At 55.7% G+C, this 17,723-nt stretch overlaps 3 protein-coding genes across 5 annotated transcripts; all 3 read left to right on the top strand.

Moving 5' to 3' along the window:
- Positions 1-254: 254 nt before the first annotated feature.
- ZMYND10 (zinc finger MYND-type containing 10) lies at positions 255-4,602 on the top strand. Of its 2 annotated transcripts, none has more exons than XM_041761258.1 (12): positions 255-484; positions 769-877; positions 1,875-1,991; positions 2,112-2,165; positions 2,286-2,423; positions 2,530-2,618; positions 2,711-2,811; positions 3,141-3,313; positions 3,535-3,660; positions 3,743-3,864; positions 3,985-4,110; positions 4,199-4,599. In XM_041761258.1, the coding sequence occupies exons 1-12, from the start codon at positions 393-395 to the stop codon at positions 4,272-4,274; spliced, it is 1,323 nt and encodes a 440-aa protein (XP_041617192.1). In that variant the 5' UTR covers positions 255-392; the 3' UTR covers positions 4,275-4,599. The 2 variants fall into 2 exon arrangements, with proteins under 2 accessions (XP_041617192.1, XP_041617193.1); XM_041761259.1 differs by having other exon boundaries at positions 278-437; positions 4,199-4,602.
- Positions 4,603-4,748: 146 nt separating this feature from the next.
- On the top strand, positions 4,749-13,636 carry RASSF1 (Ras association domain family member 1). Of its 2 annotated transcripts, XM_041761263.1 has the most exons (6): positions 4,749-5,153; positions 7,011-7,117; positions 11,416-11,520; positions 11,701-11,998; positions 12,119-12,234; positions 12,677-13,636. In XM_041761263.1, the coding sequence occupies exons 1-6, from the start codon at positions 4,904-4,906 to the stop codon at positions 12,821-12,823; spliced, it is 1,023 nt and encodes a 340-aa protein (XP_041617197.1). In that variant the 5' UTR covers positions 4,749-4,903; the 3' UTR covers positions 12,824-13,636. The 2 variants fall into 2 exon arrangements, with proteins under 2 accessions (XP_041617197.1, XP_041617198.1); XM_041761264.1 differs by lacking the exons at positions 4,749-5,153; positions 7,011-7,117 and adding an exon at positions 7,292-7,824.
- Positions 13,637-14,506: 870 nt separating this feature from the next.
- Positions 14,507-17,465, top strand: TUSC2 (tumor suppressor 2, mitochondrial calcium regulator). Its single transcript, XM_041764747.1, has 3 exons — positions 14,507-14,805; positions 15,902-16,022; positions 16,154-17,465. Exons 1-3 carry the CDS (start codon positions 14,660-14,662, stop codon positions 16,217-16,219), a joined length of 333 nt encoding a protein of 110 aa, XP_041620681.1. The 5' UTR covers positions 14,507-14,659; the 3' UTR covers positions 16,220-17,465.
- Positions 17,466-17,723: the final 258 nt, after the last annotated feature.

Here is a 17,723-nt window from a genome sequence, read left to right as displayed (position 1 = left end):
GGAAGGGCTGGTGGGGGCAGCATGACCCTGTCCCTGTGCTGGTCTTGACGTCGGAGGAGGGAGCTTAGGCCACAGGAGTCTGTCGCTCAGGGCAGACCCTCGAGCCGCAGTCGGAGGTGAGGGAGAAGTTTGGGAGTCCAAGGGGCTTCCTTACCCGCCGCGGGGAAGGCGTGGCGGCCGGGGGCGGGGCCGGAGCCTGCGCGGGCCGCACTGCGCAGGCGCCGAGCTAACCGTTTCCATGACGGCGAGGACCCACGCGCCCCAACCGCTCCGCAACAGCTGCGTCCACAACCTGGACCCAGCGGGAGACTTTCGGCTCCCCTGCCTCAGCGCCGGCTGCTGTCCGGGATCAACTGAATCCCGCTTTCTGGCTCTCTGGCCCTGGCCACAACATGGGCGACCTGGAGCTGCTGCTGCCCGGGGAGGCTGACGTGCTGGTGCGGGGGCTGCGCAGCTTCCCGCTGCGCGAGATGGGCTCCGGAGGGTGAGGCAGCTGGATCCAAGGGTCAGGCGGTGTCACAGAGTCAGAGTCCTTGAATGGAGGAGTATGGGCCTGACACGGGGGAGAGGGTACCCAGTGTGGAGGAATCCCCAAGTGAGGAGACAAAGATCTCTGAGTTAGGGGGTATATGGTCCTGAGCCCCCTCTGGCCCCTCAGGATCAGGTTAGGCTGATTAGGTTCAGTAATACCCAAATGCAATAGTACCCAAACCCAGGTTAGGCTTCAGTAGCACCCCAAAACACATCCACCCCCTCTCTCTGGGGCAGGTGGAACCAGCAGCATGAGAACCTGGAGAAGCTGAACATGCAGGCTATCCTTGATGCTACAGCCAGCCAGGGTGAGCCCATCCAGGAGCTGCTGGTCACCCATGGGAAGGTATGCTGGGGTCACGGGCAGGGTTCCTGCCCTTCCTACCACGTCTCACCCCACCACTCTACCTCTCAGGAGCACCTCGGATGCCTTCACTTCCCTCTAGGTGGTACTCTTGTCTTCCCCAAGAGAAAAAAGAGGAGTGTGTTACAGATTTGATTTTGCATCCTTTTGGACAGGACACTGGCACACTAGGCCAAGTGTGAGACGTTGGTTGATTTGAGAGATAGCCGTAGATCATACAGCAGCCCAGGCTGTAGGGGGAGAGCCTACGTTCTAAAGACATCCTTGAATAGACTGTCAGGCCAGAGGGGGCCCTCACTGAAGTGGAGGTGGAACTTTGGCATGGAAGAAGGCAGCCTTCATAACTTGAGAGAAGAATTAGAACCAGTTCTCCCTCTGCCTATGTCTCTGCTTCTCTCTCTCTCACTGTGTGCCTATCATAAATAAATAAAATTTAAAAAAAAAAAAAAAAAAAAGAAACCAGGGATGAGCCTGCCTGGAAAATGAGCCAGGAGGTGACTCAAATAAATGACCTGAGGTATCACTTGACAAAAGGGTTCCTCTGCAAAGAAAAGGTGGAGCCCCCTACTGGAGGGTGGGAGAGGACTAGGAAATTGTGCAGGGCCCTGAGTAAGGGTGAGGTCAAGGCACATGAGAACCTTGGAAGGCAGGAGGACAGGGACAAGGAGGGCATGAACAGGAGAGCCAGCCTGAGAGGAACACCTGGATGAGGACAGAGGGGACAAGGGTGTAGTTGGGGGAGGGGGGGCAAGGCAGCCCAGGGACAAAGCAAGAGCCAGTTATAGGAAGCATGGGGAATGTCCCCACAAAGTTATTGAGAGCAGCTAGAAATGAAGGTCTAAGGTGCAGGAGAGAGCTTGGGAAGGTACCTATGGAGAGAACCTAGGAGCCTAGGGGAGTTTGAGGAGTCAGGCAGGACCAAGCCAGGGATGGAAGGATAGGCCTACTTCATCTCTGTCCTTTCCTCTCCCCCTCAAAGATCCCAACACTGGTGGAGGAGCTGATTGCAGTGGAGATGTGGAAGCAGAAGGTGTTCCCTGTGCTGTGCAAGCTGGAGGACTTCAAGCCCCAGAACACTTTTCCCATATACATGGTGGTAAGCTGGGCCCCTGGTCACACCCTGCTCATGCCTTTAGAGGGCTCTGGATTTGACAAGAGAGCTGGTAATCTGATTCTTCCTTCAGTGGCTCCACGCTCTGTTCTCTTTATCTGACAGGTACACCACGAGGCCTCCATCATCAACCTTCTGGAGACAGTGTTCTTCCATAAAGTGAGGCATCAGCCCTGTCCACAAGCTGTTGCCCCAGGCTAAGGCCTGACTGGGAAGAGGGGTTGTGTCTGTGTGGGGAGAGCATCAGAGACAGAATGTTCCCCTCTGCCTGTCCCTCAGGAGGTGTGTGAGTCAGCAGAGGATGCTGTCTTGGACCTGGTAGACTACTGCCACCGAAAACTGACTATGTTGGTGGCCCGGAGTGGCCGTGGCAGCCCTCCCGAGGAGGAGGAGTCTCAGGAGAGCACCCCCATACAGGTAGGCTGAGAGTCCCTGGAGGTGCCAGTGGGTATAACAGGCTCTCTCAAGGCCTGAGCAGGCAGGGGGTGGCCCAGCTAGAGCACCATGTGCCCCTGCCACCCAGGAGCTGCAGAAGCAGGCAGAGCTGATGGAGTTTGAGATCGCATTGAAGGCCCTCTCAGTGCTGCGCTACATCACAGACTGTGTGGACAGGTGGGCAGTCCTGCAAGGCCCAAGACCTGCAGTGGAGGACTGGGATCCTGGGCCTATAGCCGCCACTCACTTCTTTCCATCACCACCCCTAGCCTTTCCTTGAGCACCTTGAACTGCATGCTCAGTACCCACAACTTGCCCTGCCTCCTGGTGGAACTGCTGGAACACAGTCCCTGGAGCCGACAGGAAGGTGGTAAGGTCTTCCCCACCCCCTTGCCTAAGCCCCAGCTCATGGCTTCCCAGACATACCCCAGGATTGATGGGGACAGGCAGCTTGCACACAAACTGCCCGCTAGCTCATAGAGGAGCCCAGAATGCCTCACACAAACTAGCTTAGACCTGGGCTCTGCAGCAGGTAAGGCCTATGTGTCCACTGCTAAAGACTCACCCCGCTCTGGAGCAAGCAGACACCAGCCTTGGCGAGTCGTGCACCTGGGCAGTACTCAGGACCCCAGCCCATTCAGCTGGCCGACTCAAAGAGTGTGTAACACCTGCTCCTAGTGTGCTGGCTCCTCTCCCCAGGCAAGATGCAGCAATTTGAGGGTGGCCGTTGGCAGACAGTGGCCCCCACAGAGCAGCCAAAACTGAGCAAGTTGGATGGGCAGGTGTGGATTGCCCTATACAACCTACTGCTAAGCCCCGAAGCCCGGACCCGCTACTGCGTCACCAGCTTTGCCAAGGGACAGCTACTCAAGGTGGGGGAGCTCCTCCTGCACCAGTGCCACCCCATCCCACCCTGCCCTGCCCCACCCCTGCTGCTTATCACTGCCCACCTGCCTCAGCCCCAGTCCTCTTTCCAGACCCTGAAGCTCAGGTGTCACAGCAGCTAGTGGGACGTGGTCCCCACAGGCACCCCAGCCCAGGCCCTCCCTGGTCAGCACCACTTCACACTGGCCTTCCCTGGACTCCCTTGCAGCTTCGGGCCTTCCTCACAGACACACTGCTCGACCAACTGCCCAACCTGGCAGACCTGCAGGGTTTCCTGGCCCACCTGGCCCTGACTGAAACCCAGCCCCCAAAGAAGGACTTGGTGTTGGAACAGGTAGGTACCAGGAAGTCAGCTGCTCAGGACTACTGCCCACCTTGCCAGCTCCTCCTTGACACTTTCCACTTTTCTCCCTCAGATCCCAGAAATCTGGGAGCGGCTAGAAAGAGAGAACAGAGGCAAGTGGCAGGCTATTGCCAAGCACCAGCTGAGGCACATATTCAGTCCTTCAGAGCAGGACCTGCGACTACAGGCACGAAGGTGAGGCCCACTGAGTGGGCAGAAGGGGTAGGAGGGATGCAGAAGGCATGGACACAGGCAGGGGTGCTCTTGTGCCCCCACCGGCCAGGTACAGCCAGCCTTTCCTGACCTCTTTCTTAGATGGGCTGAGACCTACAGCCTGGACATCCTAGAGGCAGTAACCCCAGAGCGGCCCCGCTGTGCCTACTGCAGTGCAGATGCCTCCAAACGGTGCTCACGGTGCCAGAATGAATGGTATTGCTGCAGGTGAGGGTATCCTAGGAACTTGGACCCCTAAGCCCCACTTCTATACCCTGCACAAGCACTGCATGCTTACCAGCCCGCCTGCCTGCAGGGAGTGCCAAGTCAAGCATTGGAAGAAGCATGGAAAGGCTTGTGTCCTGGCAGCCCAAGGTGACAGAGCCAAGTGAAAGCTGCAGCTGCTGAGGGCCAAGCACCCATGCCCTACAGCCCACCCAGAGTGTGCCCTTGAACCTCTCGAAACCTCAGCCAGGGCTCCAGCCTCCCAGGTGGTGAGCAGAGCGAGCACCGCGAGGTAGTGAGCACAGCGAGCCCAGCAAGCTGCTGACCCATCTTCCCCAGTAAAGGCTGCTCGCTTCCTGCCCTACCCTGCGGGTAGGCTGAGGGTGCTGCCTCAGCAGGCTGGAGCGGGAGGCCTGGGGGAGGCAAAGACAAGGGCCGGATGTGGGGACCCTGTGCCTCTAGCACAGTAAAGCTAGTCTCTAGAAACAGCCTGTCTCCGAGTGGCCCTTCTTGGTGGTCGTCGTCTTGGGGCGGGGGGCGGGGGTGGGGTGCACCCGGATGCAGGAAGAAAAGGAAAGGGAGCGCCCGGACTCTGTGAGATCGCCCCCCGCCCCTACTCCGCCTGCGGGCCGACACAGCCCGGGCACCCGGGTCTGCACTGCGCCGCTCGCCCTGGTTCTCTCGCCGCCCAGCCTAGATCCCGGGGGCGGCGCCGCCTCGCGGCCCGCCCCGCGGCCTCGCCCGCCCCGCGCTCGCTCGCGCCCAAAGCCGGCGGGAGTCCGGGCCCGACCCGGCCATGTCCACCGAACCCGAGCTCATTGAACTGAGGGAACTGGAGCCCGCGCGGCGCGGAGGTCCGGGCCGCAGCCGGCTGGAGCGAGCGAACGCGCTGCGCATCGCACCGGGGACCGCGCGCAATCCGGCACGGCAGCTGGTCGCGGGCCGCGGCCACCACTTCCAACCTGCGGGGCCCGCCACGCACACGTGGTGCGACCTCTGCGGCGACTTCATCTGGGGCGTCGTGCGCAAGGGCCTGCAGTGCGCGCGTGAGTAGCAGCCCCGCGCGCTGGGAGAGCGAAATGCGCGGCCAAGGGGTTAGTGCCGTCGCTGCGTGTCAAGTCGCAAAGGAGGGGGTCGGTCGGCAGGGTCGGTTCCCAACTGGCAGTGGGCCAGGTCCACTGCCTTTGCTCCATCATGTAAGAAAGTGCAGGCAGACAGATGGTTTATAGCCTTGTTCTATACCACCTGCATTGGGCGCACATTTATGCAGAGGCGGATGCCTGTGAATAACTATGAACAAGGTGCTGATTTCAAGCTTTTTATCTTTTAAGTGCCTTGGCTCTTCTTGAGAAGTCTGTATTTGGACCAATCTCTAAGTCCATGTTCCCAAGCCTGCTCTTTCCCAAAGATTCACTCACTGCCGCCCCCCGCCCCCAGAATCTCTGGGAGGAGGGGGAATTTACCCACCTATGGAGGCAAGCAGGGAAAAAGTACCTTGGGTGGGTCTTCTACAAGCAGGAATTTAATTGAGCAAATACCTATTGCAGGCCCAGCCAACCAGGTGCTAAAACACAAAACATCACACACCAACAGTCTTTCTGCCAGCAAGCAGAGGCTGCTGTCCCACTGGCTATACACCAGCTAGAATTGGTTGGGATTTTACAGCCCTCCAAACCCCTATGCCTGGACTTCAGACCTGTTGAATCCATCACTAGGAATGTATCAGCAATTTACAAAAAAAAAAATTTCAGTAGGCAGCCTGGAATTGAGAGCAGTTGAGAATCACTGCTCTGGACCATTTAGGGATTTAGAGAAGGTGTCCTAGGCCTATGTAGGTGTGGAGACCCTCTCATCCAGTACAAGAGTCTGTCCTGAACACCAGAGCTGTGACAGAAAGCCAAGCACGAGCAAGGGCTGAGACACTGCAGTGATCCCATGGAGAAATAAAGTGACATAGGGATGAAATACAGGACAATTTGGGTATGTGTCAGAAGCAAAGAGAAGAGAGGGATCAAGGGTGATTTGGGATTTTTACCTCAAACAGGGACAGTAGTGATTTTTCCTAAGATGAGGAGCTCTGGTGAGAGGAGAGGGGAGGTGAAAGAAAAGTTGGTTTTGGTCACATTGGGTTGACACAGGCTTTGATCTGAGGAGGGAGGTTAGGGATGGAAGACTTGGATCTGGGGTTGTACACAGAGCAGGGCAATGGCAGTGATCAGGACTGAGCCTCAGACACTCTTGCCCATTAGATCTGGGAGTTGAGGCAGAACCAAAGAAGCTAAGCAGGAGCTGCAGGGCATGGGAGGAAAACCGGGGCAATGGGGGGCCCTGGAAGCCAAGGGGAGCAAGCATCAAACGATGCTGGGGGGCATGGTGAGGATGCAGAAGGGATCTGGCATTGGAACGTGCACGGGTTGCTAAGGACCCTAACCATTATCCTGGAGGGAGGATCAAGCCTGACTGGAATGGGTAAAGGAGAGAGTGAAGATGAGGAATTACACTGTGTATGCAGATAAATGCTATGTTTTGGTGTGAGGGATGTAGACAGATGACAGCTAAAGAGGTTAAAGGGTTAAAGATTTTGGGGGTTTGCCCTTCAAGTAAATGCTGGGGGCGGGGGGGGGGGCGCTTGACAGTGCGGAAGGGGGATCTCCGTGCTAGAGATCCAGCTGTTCAACAGGCCTGGATCCCTAACCGCCTGAGGCCTTCCCGCCAGTTTCCAGACGTCGGGAGACCAACACTAGAATCTGCATAGCAGCGGCAGGGTACCCGGGCCGTAAGACAAGGCGGGTCATGCAAAGCCTGGCGGGCAACGGCCTTCGTCCGGGGGTTTTTCTTCCGTCCCCGGGATGCTTCTCTGAACTGGAGCCGGGGCTCCGCCTCACGGCCAGGCCTCTCTGCAGATTGCAAGTTCACATGCCACTACCGTTGCCGCGCGCTTGTCTGCCTGGACTGCTGCGGGCCCCGGGACCTGGGCTGGGAACCTGCGCTGGAGCGGGACACGAACGTGGTGAGCGCGGGGCAAGGGGTGGCGTACGGAAAAGGCGCGCAGACCAGCTGGCCACACGGCAGAAGTTGCTTAGGGCCGCCCGGTTACGCGCAATGAGCGTTCGAACAGCGGGTTTTCCCGCGGCCGAGAGCGGCTTGAAGGGGTACCAGGGATGCTGACTCCGCGCGGATTGCCCGGAATAGCCGAGGCTCCACGCCCGCGCAATTTCCGCACCTTCCCGCATCCGCATCCGGTCGTGCAGCCACGCTGGTGTACATGCGCAGACGCTCCGACTTGTTCCCCAAAAGAGGTGTGGTCTGCGAGGCGGAGCCGAGCTGAGCTGCCTGGGCTATGAGGTCACTCCTGGAGGCGAGGCGTGTGTGAACCCGCCCCTCGAAGTCCCACCCCCCCCGCCCCCGCCCCAATGAGAAGGGAGCCAGATCGTGGCTGTCTACGTCTCGGCGTTAACGGTTGCGGCGCGAGCCCTGATCCCAGCGCACGCGCACACGCGTCTCGGGCGGTGGTTGGAGGCTACGGGCGCACGGGGCTCGAGGAGCTGGCGGGCGGGCGCGGCGATGGGCGAGGTGGACGCGGGGACGCCTTCTTTCGAGATGACCTGGAGCAGCACGACGAGCAGTGGCTACTGCAGCCAGGAGGATTCGGACTCGGAGCTTGAGCAGTACTTCACCGCGCGTACCTCACTGGCGCGCAGGCCGCGTCGGGACCAGGTGGGGGCCGGGGTTTTGGGCGGCGGGCCGGTGATGATCGCCAGGCCCCTGCCCCTTTCCGCTGAGTTGCCGGCTCGAGTCTGTGCGCAGTCCCTCTCTCCCATCAGTGGGGATTCCATACCGGCGCGGGGCCAGCCCGCGGAACCGTGTGCCGGGCTCTCGCGCCTCGGTGCCGGGCGCCGAGGCCTTGTTGTCTCTGTCACAGACCGGTTGAACCAGGGGAAGCAGCTACGTGGCTTGGGGTAGACCCGGGACGGGCATGATCCACCTATGACTAAAGCCGACTGCGCAGTCTGGACGAGCACCTCGGTTTCTGCGTTCGGACGCTCCCACTGCCTCTGGGGGACGCGGGTGGAGGTGGGGGTGGTGGGAGGAAGTGGAAGGGGAGGTGTCCTCGCCGGGAACTGGGAAATGTGTTTAGCAGGAAGGTTCGGGCCCCTGCGTTTGTACTCCTGGTCGGAGCCAACTGAGTCCCCACCTCTTACCCAGCTTGGCCTGCCACCAGCTGCTGGAAAGTGGAGGATTCTGGAGTGGACCTGGCTGGAGTGCTCGCTTCGGGAGCACATATACTAAAATTGGTGTGGACCTGTAGGAAGAGTATTCGGGAATGGATGGGCAGGAAGCCTAGTTCTGGACTGTTAGCAAACAGGAGCATCTTATCCACAGGAAGTGAGGCAGGCTAGATAGTACAAAGCCCAGAGGAGGGGTCAAGAAAGAGGGGCCACTAGCCCAAGACTGTAAGATGTGGTGCTAGAGCAGCTGTTCTGTGCTGTGTGTCATGAGTGTGAAGGCCAAGCTCAGGTAACTGTTCTAGAGCTGGTACACCTCAGGGGAGCACCCTGGACAGAGCATCAGAAAAGAGAGATGAGACCCTGAAGCTCAGGATATCTTGCAGCAATATGGCAGAGTTCCTCACATGAACCTCGAAAAGGGACTTGTGAGTAATTCTTCAGATGAAAATTTTATACTCTTAGATTAAATTTTACTCAAAGGTTCAGCCCAGATCTTAAAATATAAGGTTTGAATGTGGATCCCTGGGACTGTCACTCAGGCTTGAGCCATTTTCCATTGTGGAACGGTGAGAAAACCACAAGACACGAACCAATTGAAAAGGAGTCTGGGAGGGGATCCCTGAGTGGCTCAGGGGTTTAGCACCTGCCTTTGGCCCAGGGCGCGATCCTGGAGTCCCGGGATCGAGTCCCACATCGGGCTCCCAGCATGGAGCCCGCTTCTCCCTCTGCCTGTGTTTCTGCCTGTCTCTTTCTCTCTCTCTGCCTCTCTCTCATCAAAAAATAAACAAAATCTTTAAAAAAAAAAAAAAAAAAAAGAAAGAAAGAAAGGAGTCTGGGTAGTCCCCAATTGTATGTAAAGTAAAAACCATCAGTCACTATGGACAGTGGTAGAGTGGATAGTGGGTCACTGTAGTGCAGGAGAAGGGAAATTCCATGGTCCTGCTGTGCACACCTCTGCGATGGCTGTTGGAATCCTCCAACAGGAAGCTTTGGAAGTGGAAAAAGAAACTTTTTCTTTTAGAATCCTGACAGGACAATGCAGTGCCTCCTGTCCAAGTCCCTTGTTTTATGAGTAAAGATGCTAAGGAAGGAGGAAAAAAAGTACTAAGGGAGGTTTGCCTGGAGAGGGTAAGAGACTAGAACATAGGTCCCTGCACCTCAGTCGGGGCTCCTTGATAACTGAGGAAGGGATGAGTAAGAAGCAAGTGTTCTCATCCTCAGGCTGGAGCTCAGAGCCATCACAAGGAGGGGAAATAGGTTGGTGCCATCTCTCTGCCCACTGTTCTGTAAACAGAATTCTCTTCCTTCTGTTCCTAGTACTAGAGTTTACTCCGCTCTCCTCCTGCCCCATAGCACTCTCCCATCCTGGTACTTCTTCCTGTCCCAAGCCCTCTCCTTGGGCCTGAACAAACACATCCACCCTTTATTCCCAGGATCCAGCCTTCATTTTACCAGCGAATCTTCCAATCTCCCATTTCCAAGGGCCCACATTATTTGTTCATTACTAGTCTTAGAGGGTTTGTCCCTCCCCCCAGTAAGATTTCTACTGGAGTTTTCACTTCTTAGTGCTCTCCTCCATCCAGAAGATTTTTTTTTAAACCTGGGGAGCAAACAGGCTTCAGTCCCCACCTCTCCCCTAATACTTTTTCCCTGTGAGGCCCCAACTTCAGTCCTCAGTGCCACATACTTACTGGAAGGTTCTAGGTAAAGAGCATACTGCTAAAAAGCTGTTCCAGGTATACAGTCTCATCTGTCCTCCCTATTCATCCCCATCAGATGGTTTAAGCTTAGGGCTTCAAGGCAGCAGTCAGGGAGAAGCCTGCCTCTCCCAGGCTCAGAGCTGGACACGAGGTTATTCTGCAGGAGACCAGCTGGTAAGAACTCCCCTGGGACAAAGCATTGGTCAGCAGTGATCTCAGCTGTGTCTGTGACACTCCCATTTCAACCAGGGCTGACGTCAACAGGAAGTAAGGCTGATGCAACGGAACCAGGGAGTTTGGTAGAAAAAAAAAAAAAAGTTAATTCAGAGCTCTGGCTGCCCTGGTCCCTACTCTACCCTTCCAACAAGAATCCAGCCCCTGGAGTAGTGGGGGTTGTGCTGAGTGGTAGAGCTAAAACTCTTTGGGCTAAACCTCCAGATAGGAGGGAGGAGGTACAGAAGCCTACCTGCTTGGCACTCGTGGGACAGGCTCTACTAGGAGGCAGATTGGAGCCTGGCCTGAAGTAACCTTTGTGCAGCTTGTGTCAAGATCAAATGACATGTCACAGTGGTTTCCTCCCTATGTGTGAAACATAACAAAGCTGGCCCCAAGTCCCCCATGAGAGGGTGTTAACATTGTACAGGTTGCCCTCACCCTCATACCCACAGCTAGCTGAGCTCCTGGTGTGCACCAGTCCCCACACCTTTCACCCTGTGGTCATGGCCCTTTGCCAGGGCAGAGTGGCCAAGTAGTCTCCCTTCTCTGGGACACCTCTGACCCCACCTAACTAGGATGCTGAAATCAGGCTGTGCAGTTGAAAGGTGGTTTTACTGTCAATAAGAATCCCACATTGGGATGCCTGGCTCAGCGGTTTAGCGCCTGCCTTCAGCCCAGGGCATGATCCTGGAGTCCTGGGATTGAGTCCCACATCGGGCTCCCTGCTTGGAGCCTGCTTCTCCCTCTGCCTATGTCTCTGCCAATCTCTCTCTCTCTCTCTCTCTCTCTCTCTCTCTCTCTCTCATGAATAAATAAATAAAATATTATTTAAAAAAAAAAAGAATCCCACATCTTTTTTTGTATATTCAGTTGTCTTGGTTTTAAGGTATCCTTAGGGCCTCACCCAGTGCTGAGGAGACCTCATGTGGGCAGCATTAAGAAGCCAAATGACTCTGCCTTTGCTGTGCCCATCCATAGCATGCAAAACTAGGAGCAGTAATGGATTCTTCTCATCAGGACTCAAGCTTTGTAGTCAGTTTCCAAAGGCTCCCCCAGACGCAGTTTTTCAAAGTGGCCCACAGACTCACCTCCCTGTCTGTAATACACATTGCAGTGTGATAGGTTCTTTTAGGGCCTTATGTCCATCCTGTCCCATCTTTCAGGATGAGCCTGCGGAGTGGGAGATACCTGACCTTTCTCAGGCTGAGGTTGAGCAGAAGATAAAGGAATACAATAGCCAGATCAACAGCAACCTCTTCATGAGCCTGGTGAGTTGACAGCCTGGGGAAGGGGTATGAGGAGAGGCTACAGGTCTCCTGCATAAGGTATTCTTGGGTGGGCCTGAGCAGTGATTTATTCACATCCAGCCTAGTCCCAAGTGGACTAGCGGTGTCCAAGTCTGTTCCATCTCACTAGAACCTAGTCATGGTTCGGTTTCTCTTCTTCAGAACAAGGATGGCTCCTACACAGGCTTCATCAAGGTGCAACTGAAGCTGGTGCGCCCTGTCTCAGTGCCCTCCAGCAAGAAGCCACCATCCTTGCAGGATGTGAGGCGGGGCCCAGGGCGAGGCACAGCTGTGAAGCGTCGCACCTCCTTCTACCTGCCCAAGGATGCTGTCAAGCACCTGCATGTGTTGTCACGCACGCGGGCACGTGAGGTCATTGAGGCCCTACTTCGCAAATTCTTGGTGGTGGATGACCCCCGCAAGTTTGCACTCTTTGAGCGGGCTGAGCGCCATGGCCAAGGTGAGCTTCCCATCTACCCCATCATGCATGAGGGTATATATGCATGCACCATGTGTGAGGGGCTAAGTGGACTGGGCCTGACTCTAATCAAACACTCTTGCCTCCCTGCCTGTCCCTCAGTGTACCTCCGGAAGCTGTCGGATGATGAACAGCCCCTGCGTCTGCGGCTCCTTGCAGGGCCCAGCGAGAAGGCCCTAAGCTTTGTCCTCAAGGAGAATGACTCTGGGGAGGTGAATGTAAGTACACAGCCCTCTTTCGGTTTCTTGGTTGTCATTGGGCAGGGCTAGTGGGTTGCAGCTGCAGTAAAGTTGGAAGGAGGAATAGGACTGGAGAAAAAGCCATGCAAAGCCTCTCCAGGAGTATGTGAATCTTGTAGCTACAATGAAACTTTCTGGCTCCAAAGTATTGGGTCTGTGGAGTAATATTAGACACAGTGTGGGCATAACCTGTCCACAGATTACTGGGGAACATCTGGTTTGGTTGCCTGTCTTTGAGGTGATTGCTCTACATTGTGGGGCCCATCTTCTATACAGACTATTGTCAAGAATCCTAGCTCAGGCCAGAACCTAACAGAAAGCCTCATCCTAGCTGTGTGACATAACTGCTGCTCTTCTCGGGGGAGGGCCTCCTGGTTTGGCCATGCCTGCTGCAGCCTGTTTCCCCCCTCTCCACCTGCAGTGGGATGCCTTTAGCATGCCTGAACTACACAACTTCCTGCGCATCCTTCAGCGGGAGGAAGAGGAGCACCTCCGCCAGATCCTGCAAAAGTACTCTTATTGCCGTCAGAAGATCCAGGAAGCCCTTCACGCCTGCCCCCTGGGGTGACCTCTCATACCCCTGGATGAAAGGAGGAGAGTAGGCAGCGCCGAGGGCGTGCCGTGTGAGTGTGACAGGGCCCATGTGGCCTGAAGAATGAGTGTGCATGGAGGTCGTCACTTACTGGGGGAATGAGCCCAGAGAACAGCAAAGGAGCTGGCCCCCTGTGTCCACCCATGAGTGTAGCAGAGCATGGCTCTGTACCCTTCTGCCCTTCGTGTAGTGGGTCATGGTGGGCCAGGGTTGCCCCAAGAAGCTGCTCCAAGCTTGCAGCAGGGATAGAGAAGAATTAAGTCTCCTTAATTCATGTCTCAGATACCAGAATCTTGGGAGACCCTACAAACAGAATAGGGTGATGTTTGGAGGGAGGAGGGCCCTCATCTATGGAGAAAGGTCGTATGTTTTGGGTCTTGGATGGGGGGGGGGGGGTCAGGACAGTCAGAGCCAAGGGCAGGTGTTCAAGATAAGGCAGGCATAGGGGAAGAGTCTAGGTTTCCCTCTACAGTGGCTTCTGACTCCTCATACACACTGGGATCAGGGAATGCTGGCTCATGGTGCAGCAACAGTGCCTCAGTGCCTCCTCCAAGGAGGATGTCCCTAGGCCAGGGTCTGTGTGAGTGTAAGCACTGGTCCAGGTCTGTGCCTTGTTTGCCAATCAAAGCGAGGGTCTTTCCCTCAGTTATTTTTGATGATGTGTGCGAATGTATGTAATGTTTTGTGGCCTCAGCTGCATACCTCCTGTGGGGAAGGGGGTGGGGGTGACAGTCATCATCAGGGCCTGGGGCCTGAGAGATTTGGCTGAATAAAGATTTAAGAATTCTGCTTTTGAACTCTTTATTATGGGCCCTCAACTGAAGTTGCCCCTTATGTCAGTGGCTGCCAAGGGTGATGGACAGGCTCACAGAGCACCTTCTCAAAGTCACCATGTGATCAATTTGTGAAGGATATGGGGTACAAATATGTTCTATCATTTATTACACAGCACCATGGGGTTTCAGGTGGTGGTAGGGGCAAGAATATAAGCTAGAGTTTAGGGAACTCACATCCCTCCCAATACACACATACACACACACACCCACACACATATATATACCCCAAGCTGTGGGAGGCGTTTTCACCAAATATTTACTGAGCTACTACTGTGGACCAGATACTGCTCATGGCACCGAAGATCCGACATCTGTTAATTCTTGCCTTTGTGAAGCATGCCTCCTAGTGAGCTTGTAAAGAACACTGAAGTTCTTCAGACTGAACGTAGCTATACATTTGACCAATTCCTTAATTTTCCTTAGGTTTTGTTTCTCCTCTACATGCAACAGTGTAGGTTGCAGAAACTGTGGGAATAAAAGGGAGTCCAGAGGGCAGTGCGCCGCCTGGCCTGGAGCAGCCCTAAAGTGCTGGTTGCGGGGAAGCTGGTGGTTGGGCAGGCCCGCTGGACCTGACCTCTGCGGGTGGAGGACGTCGGAGCCGCCACACAAGAAGAAAGCAGGAGGACACAGCGTCCACTTTACAGGGTGGGAGCTGTCCCAGCTGAACAGAGCGTGGCCTGCTGGGACCTGACGTTTCGCGGTGCCTGCTGGGATGCCTAGCTTCTGAAAAGGCTATTGGTCCCGCCCCGAGGACCGACGAGAGAGCCAGCCAATCAGAGAAGGCAGCGTGCAGAGCGTGCGGAAGCGGAAGTGAGGTTTCCGTGGAGACAGCGGAGCCTGCGGAAGGCGGCGGCGGCGGCGGCAGCGGCGGCGGCGGCAGCACCTGCCAGCGGAGGCCGAAGCAGGGCATGACGGCGCCGACTGTCCTGTGAGAGCAAAGCGGCCGCGGGGCTCGCCATGCGCCGGCGGCCCTGACATGGGCGCCAGCGGCTCCAAAGCTCGGGGCCTGTGGCCCTTCGCCTCGGCGGCGGGGGGCGGCGGCCCGGAGTCGGCAGTCGCTGAGCAAGCTTTGGTGCGGCCGCGAGGTCGAGTCGTGCCCCCCTTCGTATTCACACGCCGCGGGTAAGGGTGCGGATTCCGCCCGGAGGAGAACAGGCGGGCGGCGGGGCGCCCCACGTCAGAGGGATCTCCAGTTCGAGCCAGGAAAAGTCCCATGTTTCGGGCCCCCGTGGGATCAAGAGGTGGGGAAAGCAGGGCAGTCAGTGCTCTGGCTGCTCTGAAGGTCTCCCTAGGGGAAGAATGGGCCTGCGGCTTGTCCATGGGCAGGCCCTCTGCACGGTAAAACTGAGATAAAGCCTCCCTGAGACTTCAGGATTTCTTCCTTTCATCCCTTCCAGCTCAGCATGAAAGTTGAAGGCTCCTAGCCTCCGTCTCCTCCAATTCTTCTGAAGGAGGAATAACCCTATTTTGGCTGTTTCCATACCCCACCGTGGTGGCGTTGGGTCTCTGAGGGTAGTAGCCAGGAAAGTAGGATCCTAGTGTTGAGGATGGAGCCTGGGTAAAAAGACCCTCACCCAGATACGTTCTCCAGATCTGGAGTGCTGACCTCCCCTATCTTTTCCACGGGCCCAGATGGACTACTATATTGGCCTGCCCCTGTTGGGCCCAGGGAAGTGGTACTCGTGATGCTGGAGACTTGACTGTAGATACTAGAAAGAGCCAACCGTGGTAGTTTGGCTACAACAGCCACCTGGGGTGGGTGGGGAAGATTCAACCTTTTTCTCTTTAGGCTCCCTCCTAGCTCAGGCAGCTGCCATCTCAGGTTGGCCCAAGGCCAGCAGTATTTTCTGGAGTGAGACACATGCCTAGGTCATCATGCTACCCACTGTAGAAGTCCTGGGTGAAGGCAAGGGCCTGATGTTGACGTGGCTACTTTTTGCTTAACAAACCAATGATGAGAACTGGCCTTGGCAATGTGCTCTGATATGATCTCTCTTCCTAGAGCCTGAGAGGGTAGTCCTGGCTACCATCCCACTCCCCACTTGCTTCTAGTAGACCCAGGCCCTAAACAAGGGTTTCTTCCAGCTTATTATCCTCTCTTCCTCCACCAACGTTGTTCCTCCCCATTTGGTGATGGGTACACTTCCCTGTAGTCTGGTCATTTGCCATGACTGGGTATGGGGCTCCAGCCCAGCCCGTTCCCTATCTTTCCACACAGCTCCATGTTCTATGACGAGGATGGGGATCTGGCTCATGAGTTCTACGAGGAGACAATCGTCACCAAGAACGGGCAGAAGCGGGCCAAGCTGAGGCGGGTGCATAAGAACCTGATTCCTCAGGTGAGGGGCTGGGCAGTGGTCATAGAGCCTATGTTGAGTATATGGAAGTAGACCCAGATGGGGTCTACTGTCATGGTGGGGGCATTTTTGGGGGAGGAGCTGGCCCTCACAAGCCTCTGTTTCCATGGCAGGGCATCGTGAAGCTGGATCCTCCCCGCATCCACGTGGATTTTCCTGTGATCCTCTATGAGGTGTGAGCCTGGGGAGTGGCAGGCATAAGCACTCCCTACCCCATCAAGAAACTCCCAGGCTCAAGGTGTGGCTTCCATTAAGGAACCTAAGCTGGGGCCACAACCCTGAATAAACTGCATTGGCCTGGAAACTTCAGCTGTGAGCAGGGCAGTCCTGCAATATTGGTTGGGTGTTGGTTTGTATGTGGACAAGAGGTGGCTGGTGGCTGGCGAGGGCTATGGCAGAGTTACCAGCCCACCTTCCCCAGCAATCCCTATAAGGAGCATGGCAGGGCATATGCTGGTCAGGAATGCCTGGTTCCTGCACCCTTGCCTGGCCTGCTTTCTTCCAAGCTTGCCTAGGGCCCAGCCCTGCTAGGGGCTACAGCACTTTACAAGCAAGGTCTGCCTTCTTCCAGCCCCTGGGCTGTGGGAGCTATACACAAGTGGGAACTTCCTTTCCCTCATTTCCCTTACCCCCTTGTTGGAGCATTTCAGCCGTTTGCTACCTCGATTCCTTCTGTGTTGGACAGAGGCAGAGGGCAGTGCAAGCCTGATTCTTCCTGCCCGCCTGCTCATCTGTTCCGACCTTCAGATGGATGGACAGTTTTCTGGCTGTTAATAGGAGATGGGACTGGTGTGGGAGGATTCTCCCTCCACCCAGGGCTGGACTGATCCCTCCCCCATTGCAACTACTGTTGCCCCCCCACACACACACACACACAGTTGAGAGGGCATAAGACAGACGGGATCAGGAAGGGCTATGATGCCTGTGCCTATGGGGAATTGCCCCAACCCACCTACTTTGTCTATTCCTCCTTGCCTTTGTGCCAGCCCCCGCCAACACACACACACACACACACACACACACCTACCCCTGCTATTGGGAGGAGATCATCTGCCACCCTTTGGTGAGGGACAGCACGCTAGGGCTGGTGCCAGTAGCGGTAAGGAGCCCACCACCCTTTTTCCTACAGTATACCCATCCCTCAGGATCAGTCAACGGAAGGTACTAGAGCCCCTGGGTAGAGACATAAAGGAGAGATCAACCATAAAGGAATACTTAAAATGTGAAAGTTTGTAAATAGTCTAGTCCATGATGTTGGGGCAGAGTCTGATTTCTACATCAAAATGACTTTTTTTTTTAATTCCTTACTGTGCAAGCTCTGTGCTTTTAAGAGTTTGGGAAATGGCTTGGGAAGGGTGGTCCCCAATCTAAGAAAGCTGTTGTGTTATTTGTTTAGTTTCAATAAAATTATTTGTAGACCCTGCATACAAGAGTGCCATCTGCTGTGACATCCAGTGTCTAGATTGGGCCACTCTGATGGCCCCCCATGTATATCAGCAAGGCTCAGTCCCAGTAAGCCTGAGCCCAGCCTGTGGTCATCCCAGCTGTGACCAGCAGGTGGCAGTGTATTCACAGCCCTCAGGGCAGGCCCCCTCAGAATGGAAGCCCCTAACTTGTCTATTGTGTTTAATAGGTGGGGACTATTGGAAAGAATTGGAAGGCTTTGGGGTGGTTCACTAGGGA

The sequence above is a fragment of the Vulpes lagopus genome, chromosome 7 (genome assembly GCF_018345385.1).
Source record: "Vulpes lagopus strain Blue_001 chromosome 7, ASM1834538v1, whole genome shotgun sequence".
Lineage (NCBI taxonomy): Eukaryota > Metazoa > Chordata > Mammalia > Carnivora > Canidae > Vulpes > Vulpes lagopus.
Note: the sequence above shows the minus strand (reverse complement) of the source record. Positions and strands in the feature narration are given on the sequence as shown.